General features: G+C 40.1%; 1 protein-coding gene across 3 annotated transcripts in view; it reads left to right on the forward strand.

Moving 5' to 3' along the window:
• The window catches only part of LOC116599645 (solute carrier family 22 member 9-like), a 32,210-nt gene that overhangs the window by 7,257 nt on the left and 6,925 nt on the right, over positions 1–18,028 (forward strand). For 2 of the 3 annotated variants that reach the window (XM_032359612.1, XM_032359610.1), the window contains 3 exons: positions 5,628–5,782; positions 5,881–6,049; positions 7,020–7,143. In XM_032359612.1, coding sequence (XP_032215503.1) covers positions 5,628–5,782; positions 5,881–6,049; positions 7,020–7,143 — 448 coding nt within the window. The remainder of the gene's footprint in view (positions 1–5,627; positions 5,783–5,880; positions 6,050–7,019; positions 7,144–18,028) is intronic. The other variant, XM_032359613.1, reaches the window with a different exon arrangement.

Here is an 18,028-nt window from a genome sequence, read left to right on the forward strand (position 1 = left end):
TCAGATCTTTGTCTGTAGTTGACTTGCTTTGAGCTTATTCTGCATGTACTTACTCTCGGGGCTATTTAGGGGATGTGTGGTAGACACAATTGAAGGATCCTCTCTTTGCCACTTTCCCTTGCTGGGACCCTCACTCCCTTTAATGTTCCCAGTTTCCCACCTTCTGTGACCTGGTTCCCCAGATCACAAAATGCATGCCATTCACTTCTCTCACTGTGTGGGTTGCCCCTTATTCCAGGCTAATAGCTCTGGAAATAGGATCTTCCTTGTATTGGTCTCCATCTGCCCTCTTCGACGAGAGCAAACACTCCCCACCACAATCTACCTGCTTCTGTTCACTCTCAACTAAGCTCAGGTAGTTACTTTTTGAGCTCTGTACATGTGTCTTTTCTGAAGGAGTGAAAGACAAGCAGTAGGGTTTAAGACCTTATTCCTATAACCTGAAAGGTACCCATCAGAGCCTTTTAAGAGAATTATTATGATAGAATATTTTTAAAATATCATTAAAAAATTTTTTTTTATTTTTTATAAACATATATTTTTATCCCCAGGGGCACAGGTCTGTGAATCACCAGGTTTACACACTTCACAGCACTCACCAAAGCACATACCCTCCCCAGTGTCCATAACCCCACCCCCTTTTCCCAACCCCCCTCCCCCCAGCAACCCTCAGTTTGTTTTATGAGATTAAGAGTCACTTATGGTTTGTCTCCCTCCCAATTCCATCTTGTTCCATTGATTCTTCTTCTACCCACTTAAGCCCCCATGTTGCATCACCACTTCCTCATATCAGGGAGATCATAAGATAGTTGTCTTTCTCTGCTTGACTTATTTCGCTAAGCATGATACGCTCTAGTTCCATCCATGTTGTCGCAAATGGCAAGATTTCATTTCTTTTGATGGCTGCATAGTATTCCATTGTGTATATATACCACATCTTCTTGATCCATTCATCTGTTGATGGACATCTAGGTTCTTTCCATAGTTTGGCTATTGTGGACATTGCTGCTATAAACATTCGGGTGCACGTGCCCCTTTGGATCACTACGTTTGTATCTTTAGGGTAAATACCCAGTAGTGCAATTGCTGGGTCATAGGGCAGTTCTATTTTCAACAAAAAATATCATTCTTGATGCTCCATTGATAATTAAGTGGGAGAGCCAGAGTGGGGGTAGAGAAAACATTTAAGAGGCTATCAAAATAATCCTTAGGAAAGATGATGGGAGTTTCAATTAGGAAGGTGTCTTGGAAATGGTAACAAGTAGCTCTCTTTGGAACATACTTGGTAGGTAGATGTAACAGTTTCCTGATGGTTTCTGGTTTTTAAGGAGGCTTTGGTGTGGCAAACAGAAGATCAAGGATTGTATCTGTATCTTCAGCCAGAGCAAATGGATACATGCTGATATCATGAAATGAAGGAAAATAGGAAATGAATCATATAAGAGTAGAAAGTTAAGACTTCTGTTTGGGGTGTAATAAATTGGGAGTGCGTATTAGTCATGCAGCAGGAGATTTCAAGTAGAGGAAAACAGTGCTGAGTATGGACTTGCTTGAAAACAGTCTGTCCCCAATATAAGCCCTGACCAAGATTACATTCATCTAATAAATACCCAAGCTGCCATCTTCCCATGACTGTCCCATTAAAGGGGAATATATGGCCAACCAAGGAGATTCTAAAGTTTTATTTATTTGAGAGAGGTAAGTGGCAGGGGAGGGGCAGAGGGAGAGAGAGAGAAAGAGAGAGAGAATGAATCTCAGGCCAATTTCCTGCTGAGTAGGGAGCCCGCCAAGAGTCTTGATCTTAAGAACCTGAGATCATGAACTGAGCCAAAATCAAGTCGGACACTTAACCAACTGAGCCAGCCAGGCATCCTTAGAAACTACTTGTGTTTGTTTTTTTTTTTTTTAAAGATTTTATTTATTTGAGAGCGAGAGAGAGATCACAAGTAGGCAGAGAGGCAGGCAGAGAGAGAAAGGGGAGGAAGCAGGCTCCCTGCAGAGCAGAGAGCCCGATGCGGGGTTCGATCCCAGGATCCGGGGATCACGACCCGAGCCGAAGGCAGAGGCTTTAACCCACTGAGCCACCCAGGCGCCCAACTTGTGTTTTTTAATACATGCATGCTAAAAAAAACTAGGAGTGATGTGTCACGTGGTTTGTAACTGCCATTCAGATGGTTCAACAGAAAAGAAAGTGTGTGTGTGTGTGTGTGTGTGTGTGTGTGTGTGTGTATTCACAAAGGCAAAGAAATACAGCAAATATAGCAAAATGCTCTCTAGTGGTGAATCCGCTTGAGATTTACAGCAGTGTTCATTGTAGTATTTATTTAAACTTTCATATCTGACAATTTCAAAATAAAGAGCTATGAACAAGTCCACTCAACTGGGAGCCATATACATCAGAAATATATGTTTTAAATAAAATTGGTAAAAATGTATACATAATTTTGTAACCTCTTTTAATGCATATGTTTACAGTTCTACATCATGTTTTCTTTTCCAATTAAAAAAGAATTTTAGACAGAGTCTTGGGGGAAGGGGCAGAGGAAGAGGGATAAAAAGAATCTTAAGTAAACTCCATATCCAGTGTAGAGCCTGACTTGGGGCTCAATCTCTTGACTCTGAGATCATGACCTGAGCCAGAACCAAGAGTGGGACATTTAACTGACTGAGTCACTCTGGCACACCTCAAATAAAATATTTTTTCAAATAAAGTAGAGAAAACTATACCAAAAATGATATACACATACAAAACTTCTCTAGTTATGTCATCAAACACAATTATTCTAACATTACTGTGTTAGCCAATGTAGCTAGTTACAGTAAGAACCCTAGAATCAAAATTGGGATTTTAATAAAATCATGATTCTTACTGTCCTCACAGAGTGGTATGGGTCATGTGGTTCCCCCATCCTCTGAGCAGTGGCTCAGGGAACCAGCATCTTCCATTGTGTGACTTTTTCATCTGCAGCTTTTTTGTTTCCAGCCATGCTGTCCAAGAGAATGAGCAGGACCCAAGTGGACCTTGTATGAACAGGCCTGGAAGTGGCCTTGGTCACTTCTCTCCACAATCCATGGTCAGAATGCAGACCTGTGACTCTAACTTAAATAGAAGGCCAGGAAGAGTCATCTTCCTCAGCATCTGGGAAGAAAAAAAATTGGTGAACATACAACCAAATTGCACAATCAATAATTAATGAAACAATCATCTTTCTATTTTGCATGGCACAAATTGTTCTTCCTTTGACTATCAATTACAGACGGTTGAATTATACTCATTTCATGAGACAGTGTCGTCATGAGTTTGGCCATGAATTCCTTTCATGTTTGTATATATGTGTTTCATTTCTTCCCTTATGTCCCAATCCCAGTTCCTTTTTCCCAACAAAGGTCATTATAATGCATTAACTGTATTTCTTTAAATTCATATGTGCTTTTTTCCAAAATAAATGGCATTGGTTTACATATATTTTAATTAACAGAGGTATGTAAATGTGTTTTTTAAAAGATTTTATGTATTGATTTGACAGACAGAGAGATCACAAGTAAGCAGAGAGGCAGAGGGGTGGGCCCTGCTGAGCAGAGCGCCTGATGTCGGACTCGATCCAAGGACCCTGAGATCATGACCTGAGCTGGAGGGAGAGGGTTAACCACTGAGCCACCCAGGCACCCCTGTAAATGTGTTATTATCTTATACTTTCTCTTTTGTACCCATTGCTATGTTTTTTGAGGTACATGCACATTCCTATGTGTATTTCTAGTTCAGTCCTCTAATTGGCGCACTGTGCTCTACAGGGAAAATCCACGATGACGCTCCTCATCCATTTTTTGGTGATGGACAACCACAGTGTTACCAAATGCCTGCTGCTCTAAATATCACTGTATTTTAAAGGTTTTCTGTTTTGTTTATTTATTTGAGAGAGAGAGAGTGCGCCTGAGCAGGGGAAGAGAGAGAAGCAGACTCCCTCCTGAGCAAGGAGCTGGACATGGGGCTTGATCCCAGGATTCTGGGATCGTGACCTGAGAAGAAGGCAGACACTTAACCAACTGAGCCACCCAGGCGCCCCTAGATACCACTACATGGTATATCTTTAATACAGCTGCTTTTCATTTTGACTGACCAGACTTTGCAATAGTTGTCATTACATAGTTTCATTAACCGTAGCATTACTGTATCTAGATTTTATTCCATTTCAAATGGAAATGTGAGTGTATATAATATAAATACTCAGAATATAAAAGATTTAACACTATGTTATAATGGAAATATTCTGCAAGCATAGCAAGGATTTCAGGGTTTTTGTGCAATCCCACTGTTTGTCCATTCCTGGTCATACAGAACCAGCACAGGTGTCTCGTCCACATTGTCCAGAGAAAGGTCCTCTCTCCCAGAAAACTGAAACACTGAATTCTCCTTCCTTTTTAAAAATACCTTCTTGGGGTGGCTCAGTTGGTTAAATGTCTGCCTTTGGTCATGATCAGGTCATGATCCCAGAGTCTTGGGATCGAGCCCCACATTGGGCTCCCTGCTCAGCAGGGAGTCTGCTTCTCCCTCTCTCTTTGCCTGCCACTCCCCTTGCTTGTGCTCTCTCTCTCTCAAATAAATAAATAAAATCTTTTTAAAAATAAATAAAATAAAAATACTTTCTTCTTCTCTGTTTCTTTACCCTCATCTTACCTAATCTTTTCCTCTGACAATTCACTCTAAACAAAGTTCTCTGAGTTGTGGCTCCCTTCTTTAGAGAAACATGTTCTAGGCCTATAAAGCCAGACTGAGCAGAGACAGGCTCTAACGCAACCCATCAGCAAGTTTACTGCATTGTTCCCTGGATGATCCTTTCATATAGTGTGTTTATGACCTGCATGGTCCCAGAGTCCCCAAGTATAGATTTAGATCTTGTCTTAGTGAGCTTAAGCTACCACAATAAAACACCAGAAACCAGGCGGCTTAGACAACATAAAATTTATTTTCTCAAATTCCAGAAGCTGTGAAGTCCAAGATCTAGGTGCAGAGAGATTTGGTTCCTGGTGAGAGCTGTCTTCCTGACTTCAAGACAGCTGCCTTCTTGCTATAGCCTCACATGGCAGAAAGAGGACGGCAATCTCTCTTCTTATAAGGGCACTAACTCCATCATAAGAACCCCCCTCTCATGACCTCATAGAAACCTAATTAGCTACCACAAAGCACATCCCCAAATACTATTTCACTGGGTATTAGGTCTTCAATATATGAACTGGGGTGGAGGCAGGGGATGCAACTCAGTCCATGCAGCTCCTCATGTTCTAGACACTGCACAGAGTCTAGTGTGTCATCTGTCTCTGTTAGTACAAGGGACCTTTGTGATGTGTTAACATTTCCAGGATTGCAATCGGTCTCATATGGTTTCAGTGGGTCTCAAAGTTCTGGTAACAGACTGGGGAAGAAGCTTTGTTACACTCAGTACCTATTTACAAACAGGAGAGTTACTTCTGGGATGATCTCCTGATGACTAGCTCTTGATCTTTTCAAGTTCCAAGGGCAAAGTTTCACTTATCAAAACATGGACTAAATTTCAATGTGTGCCTTCTTTTTGTTAATTTTCCCCACAGGTTGCTCTTATTCCCCCATCTAACCTGTTCCCGTTCCTCAGGTTTGGGAGGAAGTTAATTCTCAAGTGGTGTTTCCTCCAGCTGGCCGTTGCTGACACCTGCGCAGCCTTTGCGCCCACCTTTGTCATTTACTGTGTGCTACGCTTCCTGGCTGGCTGCTCTACCATGAGCATCATGACAAATAATATTATGCTGCGTAAGTAAACACGTGGCGTCTTTGACATTTTCCAAGCCTGGACTTCGACTTTGAGACTCCATCTTGGAATTCAAAATCCTGTTTGTGTTTTCTGTCAGTTGTAGAATGGACAGTGCCCCGATTCCAAGCCTTGGGAATAACGGTGGCAGTCTGCACGCCTTGCGTAGGACAGATGATCCTGGGAGGACTGGCTTTTGCCATTCGAGACTGGTACACCCTTCAGCTGGTGGTCTCTGCACCATTATTTGTCTCTTTTCTTTTCTCAAGGTAAAGGCTTTATTTTTCCCTTTGTCTTAGAGGATCCTGGGGTACAAGATACATGGAATCAGGTCCTATGAATTCTGTTTGGTTCTTAGTTAAGAACTCGAGCACATGCTCTCTTAGTAGGGTTCCTATGCACATTTCAAGAAACTGAATGGGTAGAGTTGGCAGATAATTTCAAGGACATTCAGTTAAGTTTGAATTTCAGGTAAACAACAAAATCTTTTTGTAGAATATTCCAAATATTGTAGGGAGCATAGCTACACTAAAAATTATTCACAGTTTATGTGAAATTTCTCTCTCTTTCTCTTGTTTTAAAGATTTTATTTATTTATTTGACAGAGAGAGATCACAAGTAGGCAGAGAGGCAGGCAGAGAGAGAGAGGGGAGGAAGCAGGCTCCCTGCTGAGCAGAGAGCCCGTTATGGGGCTCCATCCCAGAATCCTGGGATCATGACCTGAGCCGAAGGCAGAGGCTTTAACCCACGGAGCCACCCAGGTACCCCGTGAAATTTCTCTTTATCTGAGAGTTCTGTATTTTTATTTCTCAGCCTGATAGAATATAGGGTGTCTTATTCAAGTACAATTTCACATAAACAACAAATACTTTTCAGGATGAGTAGGTCCAAAATATCACACGGGAGATGGTTATAGTCAAGAATTATTCATAGTCACTATTTATCTCAATTCAGATTTAACTAGACACACTATTTTTATTTGCCAAACCTGAAAATATTCCCGAGATTAAGAGTGAGGGGGCAATAGGACTCCTATTTAGATTGCTTTAGATTGCCGGTAGCGAGAAGGTACTGCATGGAGAGGTCATCCTCTCAGTTTTCTAGTTATGGTAAAGAGGATCGTAAGTTTCTGTTTCCTGGTATAACAGAACAAGAGGTAGATATTAAATAGGATGGGAGAGGCATTTCAGGACAAAGCATATGGACACATATGGCTGCACCTCTGTCTTCTTTGATCAGGTGGCTGGTAGAGTCTGCTCGGTGGCTGGTTATCACCAACAAATTCGAGGAGGGCTTAAAGGCACTGAGAAAAGCTGCACGCAGGAACGGAAGGAAGAATGTTGGAGAAGCCCTCACCGTGGAGGTGAATAGGAAGAGGAGTGGGTTATGGGGTATAGGAAACCTGTGACCTTGGTGTCTCTAAGGTGAATAAAAGGTGGGGACACAGTTCTGGCTTCGGGTCCTCTTACCTCATTGTCCTGGTTCTCAGTGACCATCCATGTTGTCTGAGTTGATATAAAGAGAATATCCTGTTGCTGGGAACTGAACACAGATATTTTTACTCAATAAGAGCAGATAGCTTTTAGTGTTTATAATCATAAAGATTGTGTATTTGTTAAAGAAAGTAACACAAATGAAACCATTTCTTTCCATTCATATTCTGATGGCCTTTTTTGAGGAAAGTAAGACCAGTAGAAGGGAGGCTTAGTGACCATGCAAAATAGAGCATGGCAACTTGGTCATACACTCTTTCGCTCATGGTAGTTACCCCATGCCTCCCTGGGCCCCTCTGTTCTCTCCAGGAAACATGGCATTGGTCACAATAGTCCACACCTCTGCTTTGTGGAGTTTACATTCTATTTATTACAAGTTCCAAGAGCATGACAAGTTCCAGAGAAGTCTCCCCCCCCGGCCCCCACCGCGGGCCTGGATGACAGTTATTGTTATGGATCATTAAGTAAACCCTTCAGCCTATCATGAACATGTACATTATTTATCAGAAAATTATAATGTGCTAGTCATGGTGCTTGATCCTAAAATGCAGTATGGGACGGAATTCCATTTTTATTAGTATTAGTATTTATTAGTTTAGTATTAATAAGAGAAAAATCAGGACATCTTAAAATTAACACATATTATGAGATCTGGATTCTTAAACTTTTAACTGTATAATAACAGTGTTGTTAATTGTAAATACAATGATCTCTCAAACTTTTTCGTCTTGCATGACTAAAACTCTATACCCATTGAATAGCAATCTCCCATGTTCCTTCTCCCTGCTCCCTGATAACCACCATTCTATTTATTTTTTTATTTATTTTAATATTTTATATACTTCATATAAGTGGAATTGTGCAGTATTTTTCCTTCTGGGACTGCCTTATTTCATTTAACAAAACTTCCTTGAGATTCACCTATTGTAGCACCTAGCAGGACTTCCTCTGTTTATGAATGAATCATATTCTTTTTTTATGTATGCATCACATTTTCTTTACCCATTTATCCACTGGTGGACATTCAGTTGGTTTCCTTGGTTTGGCTATTGTGAATAGTGCTGCAGTGAACATATGTGTGCAAATATCTCAAGATCCTGTTTATAATTCTTTGGGGCTTAACTTTAACCTTTCTGTTTGCGATGGTAGGGGATGGAAAGGATTCTCACAGAGACAAGGAACCATCATCGTACCCTGTTTAATTGGAAAAGGAAAGGGTTAGGGTCTTGACAGTCAAAGAGGAGCAATAAAACATGTTTGAAGACATGTTCAATGGCACATCTGAAGGATTTTTCTTAAAACCACTTTATGCGAGTGATGAATAGCGAGATTCTACCCCTGAAACTAATAATATGATATGTTAACTAATGTGAATTTAAATAAAATCTTTTTTAAAAACCCCAACTTTATGGAGGTATGACTAACATACAAAGAGCTGCATGTATTTAATATATACAAGTTGATGAATCTAATAAGTATACATCCAAATGTCGACACCACAACCCATGCAATAAACATATCCATCATCGCCTGAAACTTTCTCCTGCCCTTTTTATTCATTATTTTTGTGATAAAACTCAATGCAAGACCTCCTAATAGCAAATTTTCAATATATAGTATAGCACTGTAACTAGAGACACTATGCTATACAGTGGATCCTTAGAACTGATCTCACATAAGTGAAACTTTGTACCCTTTGACAAGTATGTCCTGGTTTTCCACGCCCCCCAGCATCTGGCAAATACTATTCTGTTCTCTGCTTCTTTGTTTCAGATCTTACATCTTAGTCTCTAACCCTTTGTGAGTTGATTTTTGTGTACAATGTAAGATGTTTCCCGTTTCAATCTTTTGCATGTCAGTATCTGTTTTCCACAACACCATTCATGGAAAACACTATTCTGTCCCCAGTGTGAATTCTTGTCACCACTGTCCGAGATCAAGTGACTGTGTATGCTTAGTCTAATGCTATTCTGTTCCATTGGGCTATATGTTTGTTTTTATACTAGTACCATACTGTAGCTTTGTAATATATTTTGACATCAAAACATGTGATGCCTCCGGTTTTGTTTCTGTTCATAAGTTCTTTGATTGTTAAGGGTCCTCTGTTTTTCCATATGAATTTTGGGATTGCTTTTTTTTTCTTTTTTAAACTTAAATTCAATTAGCCCACATACAGTACATCGTTAGTTTCAGATGTAGTAGTCAATAATTTATCAGTGCTTGTGTTTTCTTTCTTCTAGTGAGGAATAGCTGACATACAACATTGCATTGGTTTCAGGTATATGGCATAGTGAGTCAACAGCTCTACGTTATACTATGCTCACAAGTGTAGCTGTTGTCCCCATACAGTGCTAGCACCCCACCATTGGCTATATTCTCCATGCTGTACTTCCCTACTTCATGACTTATTCATCCCATAACTGGAAGCCTATACCCTCCACTCCACTTCATCCATTTTGCCCATCTCTTCACCTCCCATCCCTCTGACAACCACTGGTTTGTTTTCTATATTTATTGATCTGTTTCACCTTTTTGTTTTGTTTTTTTTAGATTCCAAACATAAGTGAAAATGTATGGTATTTGTCTTTGTCTGACTTATTTCACTTACCATAATATCCTCCAGGTCCATCCAGATTGCCACAAATGGCAAAATCTCATTCTATTTTTATGGCTGAGTAATATTCCATTAATATATATGTCATATACATACATATGTATTATGCACAAACACACCTTCTTTATCCATTCATCTATCAGTGAACATTACATTGCTTCCATATCATGGCCATTGCAATAATACTGCAATAAACACAGGGGTTTTCTTTGGGTAAATGTTTAGTAGTGGAATTACTGGATCTCATGCTATTTCTATTTTTAAATTTTTTAAAGATTTATTTATTTATTTTAGAGAAAGCGTGAACATGCATGTGAGTCAGGGAGAGGTGGGGGCAGAGGAAGAGGGCGGGAAATCCTCAAGCAGACTTCCTGCTGAACATGGAGCCAAATGTGGGGCTTAATCCAGGGACTCTGAGATCATGACCTGAACTGAAATCAAGAGTCAGATTCTCAACTGACTGAGCCCCCATGGTGCCCCTCTATTTTTAATTTGTAAGGAACCCTCCATGCTGTTTCTGCACCAATTTACATTCCCATCAACAGTGTTATATCCTCTTATTGAACTGCTCCCTTTATCATTAGGTAATGCCCTCTCTACCTCTTGTTACAATCTTTTTTAAAAGTCTATTTTGTCTGACATAAGTATTGCTACCTGGCCCCCCTTTTTTTCTTTTTGCTTCCATTTGCATGGAATATCTTTTTCCATTCTTTCACTTTCAGTCTGTATGTTTCTTTAGGTCTGAGTGTCTTGGAAGCAGCATATGGCGGGAGCAGGGGGTCTTGTCTTTTATTTATTTATTTATTTTTGGTCTTGTCTTTTTAAATCCATTCTTCCACCATATGTCTTTTGATTGGAGAATTTAGATGATTTACACTTAAAGTAATTGTTGATCTAGATGCATTTATTGCCATTTTGTTTATTGTTTTCTGGTTGTTTTATTGTCTTTCTCTGTTCCTTTCTTTTTCTTTTGTTCTCTTTTCCTGTAATAGATGACTTTCTTTAATGTTGTGCTTGGTTTTCTTTCTCTTTATTTTTTGGTGTATATATTACAGGTTTTGTTTTATGGTTTTCATGAGGTTCATATATAGCATCCTAAATATATAGTAGTCTATATTAAGTTGATGACCACTTAAGTTTGGACACATTCTAAAAGAACTTCCTTTTTATTTCCTTCTCCATATTTTATGTATATAGCACCGTGTTTTACATCTAATTACTGTGTGAGCCCCCATAACTAATTCTTTTTAAAAATTATGTTATGTTAGTAACCATACAGTATGTCATTAGTTTTTGATGTAGTGTTCCATGATTCGCTGTCTGCATATGACACTTGGCACGGACACCCAGTGCCAATTCTTTACATGTAATTGATTTTACTACTTTTATATTTTTAAAAATTTTTTTATTTTTTATAAACATATATTTTTATCCCCAGGGGTACAGGTCTGTGAATTGCCAGGTTTACACACTTCACAGCACTCACCAAAGCACATACTACTTTTATCTTTTAACCTTCATTCTAGCTTTGTAAGTAATTGCCCTCTACCTTTACTGTATGTTTGCTTTTACACATGAGATTTTTTTCCTTCCAGAATCTTCTCACCTCTAATTATTGTCTTTTCTTTTCCATGTAAAGAAGTCCCTTTAACACTTCTCACAAGGCCAGTTTATTGGTGATGAACTTCTTTAAAAAAATTATTTATTTATTTATTTATTTATTTATTTATTTATTTATTTAATAGAGAGAGCACATGCACATGTGTGGTGGCTGATGCCAGGGCTCTCCATGCAGAGGGCTCCCTGTAAGGACAGCTGAGCTGAAGTGAATGCAAGCCTGGAGTTTTTGGGGGCTCTCCATGCAGGAGACATCTTAGCCGGATAGCTGAATCTTAAGCGGTGACAAGCTGGGGTATTCTCTGGTCTCTCTGCACATTCTCTCATTGGTTCTCTGTGTGAGCTCTGAAGCTGAAGTGGGTGCAGGTTAGGGAGTCCCAGGACACTCTGTGCAGGGGACACTGTGGAAGGCTGGTGGGAACTGAGGTGAGTTCAGTGCAGATGAAGAGGTGGTCCAGGGAAGTTCACTCAGGAGATGCCCTGGAAAATCATTTGGGACAAAGGGGGGGTTAGAGTGGGAGGTCCTGGGGTGCTCTACACTGGGGATTCCCTGGTAAGTCATCTGGAAACAGTGGTGCTGGCCTGGAGGGTTCTAAAGTGCTTTGCACCTGTGTCATATAGATGAGACAGCTTTATCCCTGGTGTGGGCTAGGGGTCCAGGGCTTACTGAGACAGTAGACTGGTGAAGCTGCCTGGACCCTGCTCCATCTGCACTGTCAAGGTTGTAAGGAAATGTAAACCCTGGTGCTTGCCAACTCCTCTGACCTGGAAAGAGTTCCAGCAGCTCCCCTGCCATTTGGCAAAGTTGTAGGGCTTAACCTTTTATATTTCATATGCTCTTTTAAACTGACTTTTTTTTTTTCTGTGCCCCAGGGCAACAAGTCTGCTCATAGTCCCACTGCAGTTTGCAGTGTCTGAGGTGGGAACTCCTTTTGTTATCGTGTCTCCATTTCTCTTGCCATTCTCTGCGTGGTCTATCTTTTCTTGTGCAGAAGCTGTTCAGTCATCCCTCAGATCTTCTCCAGGATTAATTGCTCTATAAAGAGATATAGATCGGTGTGTTCTATGAGGGAGGTGAGTTCAGGGTCTTCCTATGTTGCCACCCTGGACTACTCAGGATTGGTTCTTTCTTTCTTTTGTTCTTTTAAAAACATTTATTTGATACTTCATTCTAAAGGATTTGATGCATTTTATGACATTCACATATGTGAATCACTTGTGAGGAAAACAGAAATCAAAATTTAAAAAACATGAAGACTGTATAAAGAATAACACTAGGGGCGCCTGGGTGGCTCAGTGGGTTAAAGCCTCTGCCTTCGGCTCAGGTCATGATCTCAGGGTCCTGGGATCGAGCCCCACATCGGGCTCTCTGCTCGGCAGGGAGCCTGCTTCCTCCTCTCTCTCTGCCTGCCTCTCTGCCTACTTGTGATCTCTTTCTGTCAAATAAATAAATAAAATCTTAAAAAAAAAGAATAACACTAACGCATAGACTATATATATATATATATATATTTTTTTTTTTTTTTTTTCTCCACATGTATTTTGAATCCATCCAGCCATTTTTCAACGCCACTGCTACCTCTATAGTCCACATGCTTCTTCCCTCTGGCCTAGTTTCTCTCCCACCTCCACTGTTGCTCTCTACTCATCCCTTGCTCAGAAAGTAGCTAGAGTGGCGCACCTTAATGGCTCATTCCGTTAAGCATTCAACTCTTGGTTTTGGCTCAGGTCATGATCTCAAGATCCTGAGATCGAGTCCAACTCAATCCCCATCAGGCTCTGTGCTCAGTGGGGAGTCTGCTGGAGATTCTCTCCCTCTGCCCCTCCCCCCACTTGTGCATGCTCTCTCTCAAATAAATTAAATTTTTCGGGGGAAAAAAAAAAAAGGAAAACAGCCAGAGGATACTTTAGAAACATAAGCCTGATCCTCTAAACCACCTTCTCCTGCCTAACAACATCTATAGGTTCTCTCTTGAATTTAGGATAAAAGTCAACGTCCCTCCATATGACCCACTAAGCCTTTTGTGGTTTGGTGCTGACAACTTCTAGCAGCCACTGTTGATTTTGAGCTGCCCATTAACTATTTGTACTTCCTGATTGCAACCTAGTTTTCTTTTAGGGAATCACCTCTTTACCTTTAGATAAAACAGTCTGGTGGAACCCTCAGTCTGGTGCCCTGTCTTTTCCTAGGCATGGGGCAAGCTTTTTTTTCTTTTCTTTTCTTTTCTTTTTTTTGCCAACGTATTTTAAGAGCAAGGCTAATAGATGATCTGAGAATGAGTCGATTGACAGAGGTAAAAATTCATTAAAGTTGATTGATCCAAGAGGCAAGTACCCAGACCTGGTCATACCTACTACAAGACTCTTCTTCCTGGACTTCCTGCTCCTAGCACTTTGGAGATTCCTGAATCCCGCCTATTTGAAATCCTTTCCATCAATTCAGGATTGTTTTCTCTATTTCTGTAAAGAATACCATTAGGATTTTGATAGGGATTTTATTAAATCTATAGATCATTTTGGGTATTATGGGTATTTTAACATATTAACTCTTTCAATCCATGAATATGGGATATCTTTCCATTTTGTATTTGCCTGCTGTAATTTGTTTCTTCAGTGTTTATAATTTTTAATATACAAGTTTTTCATCCCTGGTTAAGTTCATTTCTAAAGACTCTATTACTTTTGAATTTATTGTAAACAGGATTTTTAAAAAATACCACACCCAGGGTGGAGCCCAGTGTAGGGCCTGAACTCACGATCCTGAGATCAAAACTTAAGCTGAGATCAGGAGTTGGATGCTTAACTGACTGAACCACCCAGGTGCCCTGAACAGGATTGTTTTCTTAATTTCATTTTCAGATAGTCTGCTGCTGGTGTATAGAAATGCAACCGATTTTTGTATTTTGCTCTTGTGTCCTGAAACTGAATTCATGTATTGTTCTAACAAAATTTGGAGGTGTCTTTAGGGTTATCTGCATAAAAGATCATGTCATCTGCCACCAGAGATAATCTTTTTTCTTCCTTTCTGATTTGAATGCCTTCTGTTTCTTTTTCTTATCTAATTGCTCTGGCTAGGACTTCTCAATCCTATGTTGAATTAAAGCACCATTCTTGTCTGGTTCCAGATCTTAGAGGAAAACTCTAAGTTTTCTACCATTGAGTATAATGTTAGCTGTGGGCTTTTCATATATGACCTTTAAGGTAAGTTCCTTCTTAAGTTCCTTAAGTTTTTAAAATCATGGATGTGGGTTGAATGGTGTCAGATGCTTTTTTACATCTATTGGGATGATCATATATTTTCTAACCTTCAATATTTTCTAACCTTCATTCTGTTAATGTGGTGTATCACAATTTTAAAAATTTGCATATGTTGAATTATCCTTGCATCCAAAGAATAAATCCCACTGAGTCATGTGTGCAGCCTGTGTGTGCTATTGAAGTTGGTTGGCTAATACGTTGCTGATAATTTTTTCACTTTTGTTCATTGGGGATATTGCCCTGTAGTTTTCTTTCCTTATGGTGTCTTTGTCTGACTTTGGTTTCAGAGTCATACTGCACTCATAAAACAAATCTGTTAGTGTTTCCTCTATTTTTTGGAAAAGAATGAGGAGGGTCAGTGTTCATAACTTACATGTTTGGTAGAATTCACCTGTGAAGCCATCTGGTGTCAGGCTTTTATTTCTGGACTACATTTAAAAAAAAAATTCTAGTTAGTTGACATACAGTTCAATATTGGTTTCAGGAGAAGAGTTCATTGGCTCATCATTTATATATAATATCCAGTGCTCATAATAACACATGTCTTCCTTTATACCCATTACCCATCCCTCCCATCTTCCAACCACCTCCCTCCATCAACCCTGTTCTCTATACTTAAGAGTCTCGTGATTTGTTTCCCCCTCTCTCTCCTTTCCTCCTCCCAAATGTTCATCCATTTTGTTTCTTAAATTCCACAAAAGAGTGAAATCATATAGCATTTGTCTTTCTCTGATTGACTTATTTTCCTTAGCATAGTACACTTTAACTCCATCCATATCATCGCAAAATGGCAAGAATTCATTCTGTTGATAGCCAAGTAGTATTTCTACATATGTATATATACACACACACACATACATACAGATATACCACATTTTCCTTATCCATTCGTCAGTTGATGGGCATTTGGGCTCTTTCCCTAGTTCGGTTGTTGTTGATAATGCTGCTATAAACATCAGGGGGCATGTACTCCTTTGAATGTGTATTTTTGTACACTTTGGGTAAATCCCTAGTAGTGCAATTGCTGGATCATAGGGTAATTCTATTCTTAGCTTTTTGAGGAACCACCATACTATTCTCCAGAGTGGCTGCAGTAGTTTGCATTCCCACTAACAATGTAAGAGAATTCCCCTTTCTCCACATCCTTGCCAACACCTGGTTCTTGTGTTATTAATTTTAGTCATTCTGACAGGTGTGAGTTGATATCTCATTGGGGTTTGGAAAATTGAAAATTTTCATTAGTTTTTGATGTAGTGTTCAATGATTCATCAGTTGCATGTAACACCCATGCTCCTCTCACCATGTGGCCTCCTTAATACCCATCATCCCAGGGTATTTGTGCATTTGAAGAAGCAGTAGCGTCTTCTAGTCTTTACAGTCTGCTTGGCGGGAAAAGCCTTTCACCACTCACCTTGGCTGGAGATTCTGGGTAAGCCAGTTAGCAGGGTTGATCAGTGGGTCTGCTCCTTGGGCTCATGGATGTGTGAACCTTTTGTCAGGGTCTGCAGGTGGATCCACTGCCAGCTTCATGAAGAGGTGGGCCAGGTTGTGGGCTTGCTAAAGCCTCTTTGAAGTAAAGCAAGGGTGGAATGTGAATAGCGAGAGAAGGACATAGCCTGGATTGCAGATGTGCAGGAGCTGAAAGCTACTTGAATGTAGTTACATTTGAAATAGGCCTTACAGGTTGAGGTAAAACTAGCCAGGTTTAAACCAAGCAGGGATATGACTAAATTTCCAATTGAGAGCAGTCCAAATGGCGGCAGAGGGGCCAACCCAGTGGTGTGCTAGTAAATGTTTAACACCTAACATTATAGGAGGGGAGAAAAAAGCCATAGATCTCAAATTTGTGGTGATCATCAATTTCTGTAGTATGAATACTACCACCATTGTCAACAAAAGCCACCAGCATCACGGTGATTGTTTTACAAACTATCTAAAAATTTAACGAAGGGCTTCTGTGTATTTGTACCTGCTAATTCCAGGACAACAATGGGCAGTTTCATGCTTTTCACCCCAATATGGTGTTATGATGGGCACAAATAGTTTTTTCTTTTTTTTAACTAGCAAAGGACAATCAGAGAAAAAGAAAAGATGAATTTAAAAAAACAAAGATCCAGCAGGCTCCCACTTGAATATAGGCCTCCTCTTTCTTAATTAAGAATTTTACCAGGTACGAGGAGCTCCTTGACTTCCCATAAATGACCTGACATCGCCTCCCTAAATTCTTCCAGAAATACAACTCACATCTCTGCTCACCAAAAGTGAATGGCCAGTGTGAAATAACCCATCAGCATCTCCCAGACGTTTACTCTGATACTGGATATAATTTGAGGCCAGTCTCACAGGCATGGCAGCCCTCATCTGGCCCAAGTTTAAGGTATGCTTGGAGCCCATCCTTAGAGTACTGCCTATGACAATGACCTGTGTTCATGAGTTTCTGGTGTTAGTTGCAGGAAGGAGATGCTGTCTTGACTCTTCTCTTCCAAAAGCATAAGGCCAGCATTTTGCTGCTTGAACCAGCTCTGCAATTGAAAAAGACATTCTTGGGATGCCTGGGTGGCTCAGTTGGTTGGACGACTGCCTTCAGCTCAGGTCATGATCCCGGAGTCCCGGGATCAAGTCCTACATCAGGCTCCCAGCTCCATGGGGAGTCTGCTTCACTCTCTGACCTTCTCCTCGCTCATGCTCTCTCTCACTGTCTCTCTCTCAAATAAATAAATAAAATCTTTAAAAAAAAAAAAAGAAAAAGAAAAAGACATTCTTAATCTGGTAGGTCCTCACTTAGATGATCTTACATTTCTCTAAATTCCCTTCCTCATGGAATTTTTCCAATTGTCTTCATGGTATTGTTTCACTTGTAAAGGCAGGATGAGAATTAAGTCAATATTATTGGAATAATTAGTAAGTAAGTATTTGAGGTTTGCTGGATATAATTCCATCTACGTATTTATAACCTAATGTATGGGTAGAAAGTCTTCATGAAAAGGTGCTATTATTTTTCTCTACCTATTTCTTCTCCCCCTCCATCTCCTCCTCCTCCTCTCCTCCCCTCCTACTCCCTCCTGTCCTCCTCCTCCTCCTCCTCCCCCTTCTTCATGACAGAGAGATTGGGGTTTAGAAATACTTAATAACCTTCTGCAAGGTATACACCTAGCATGCTGCAGAGCCATTAAGCAACTCCAGATTATAACCAACTTGGGTATGAGTTATTCTACATCAAGATGCCACCCTGGTTTCATTCTCAGATTTAATTCTAGGCATCACCT

Source organism: Mustela erminea, chromosome 9 (assembly GCF_009829155.1).
Source record: "Mustela erminea isolate mMusErm1 chromosome 9, mMusErm1.Pri, whole genome shotgun sequence".
Classification (NCBI taxonomy): Eukaryota; Metazoa; Chordata; class Mammalia; order Carnivora; family Mustelidae; genus Mustela; species Mustela erminea.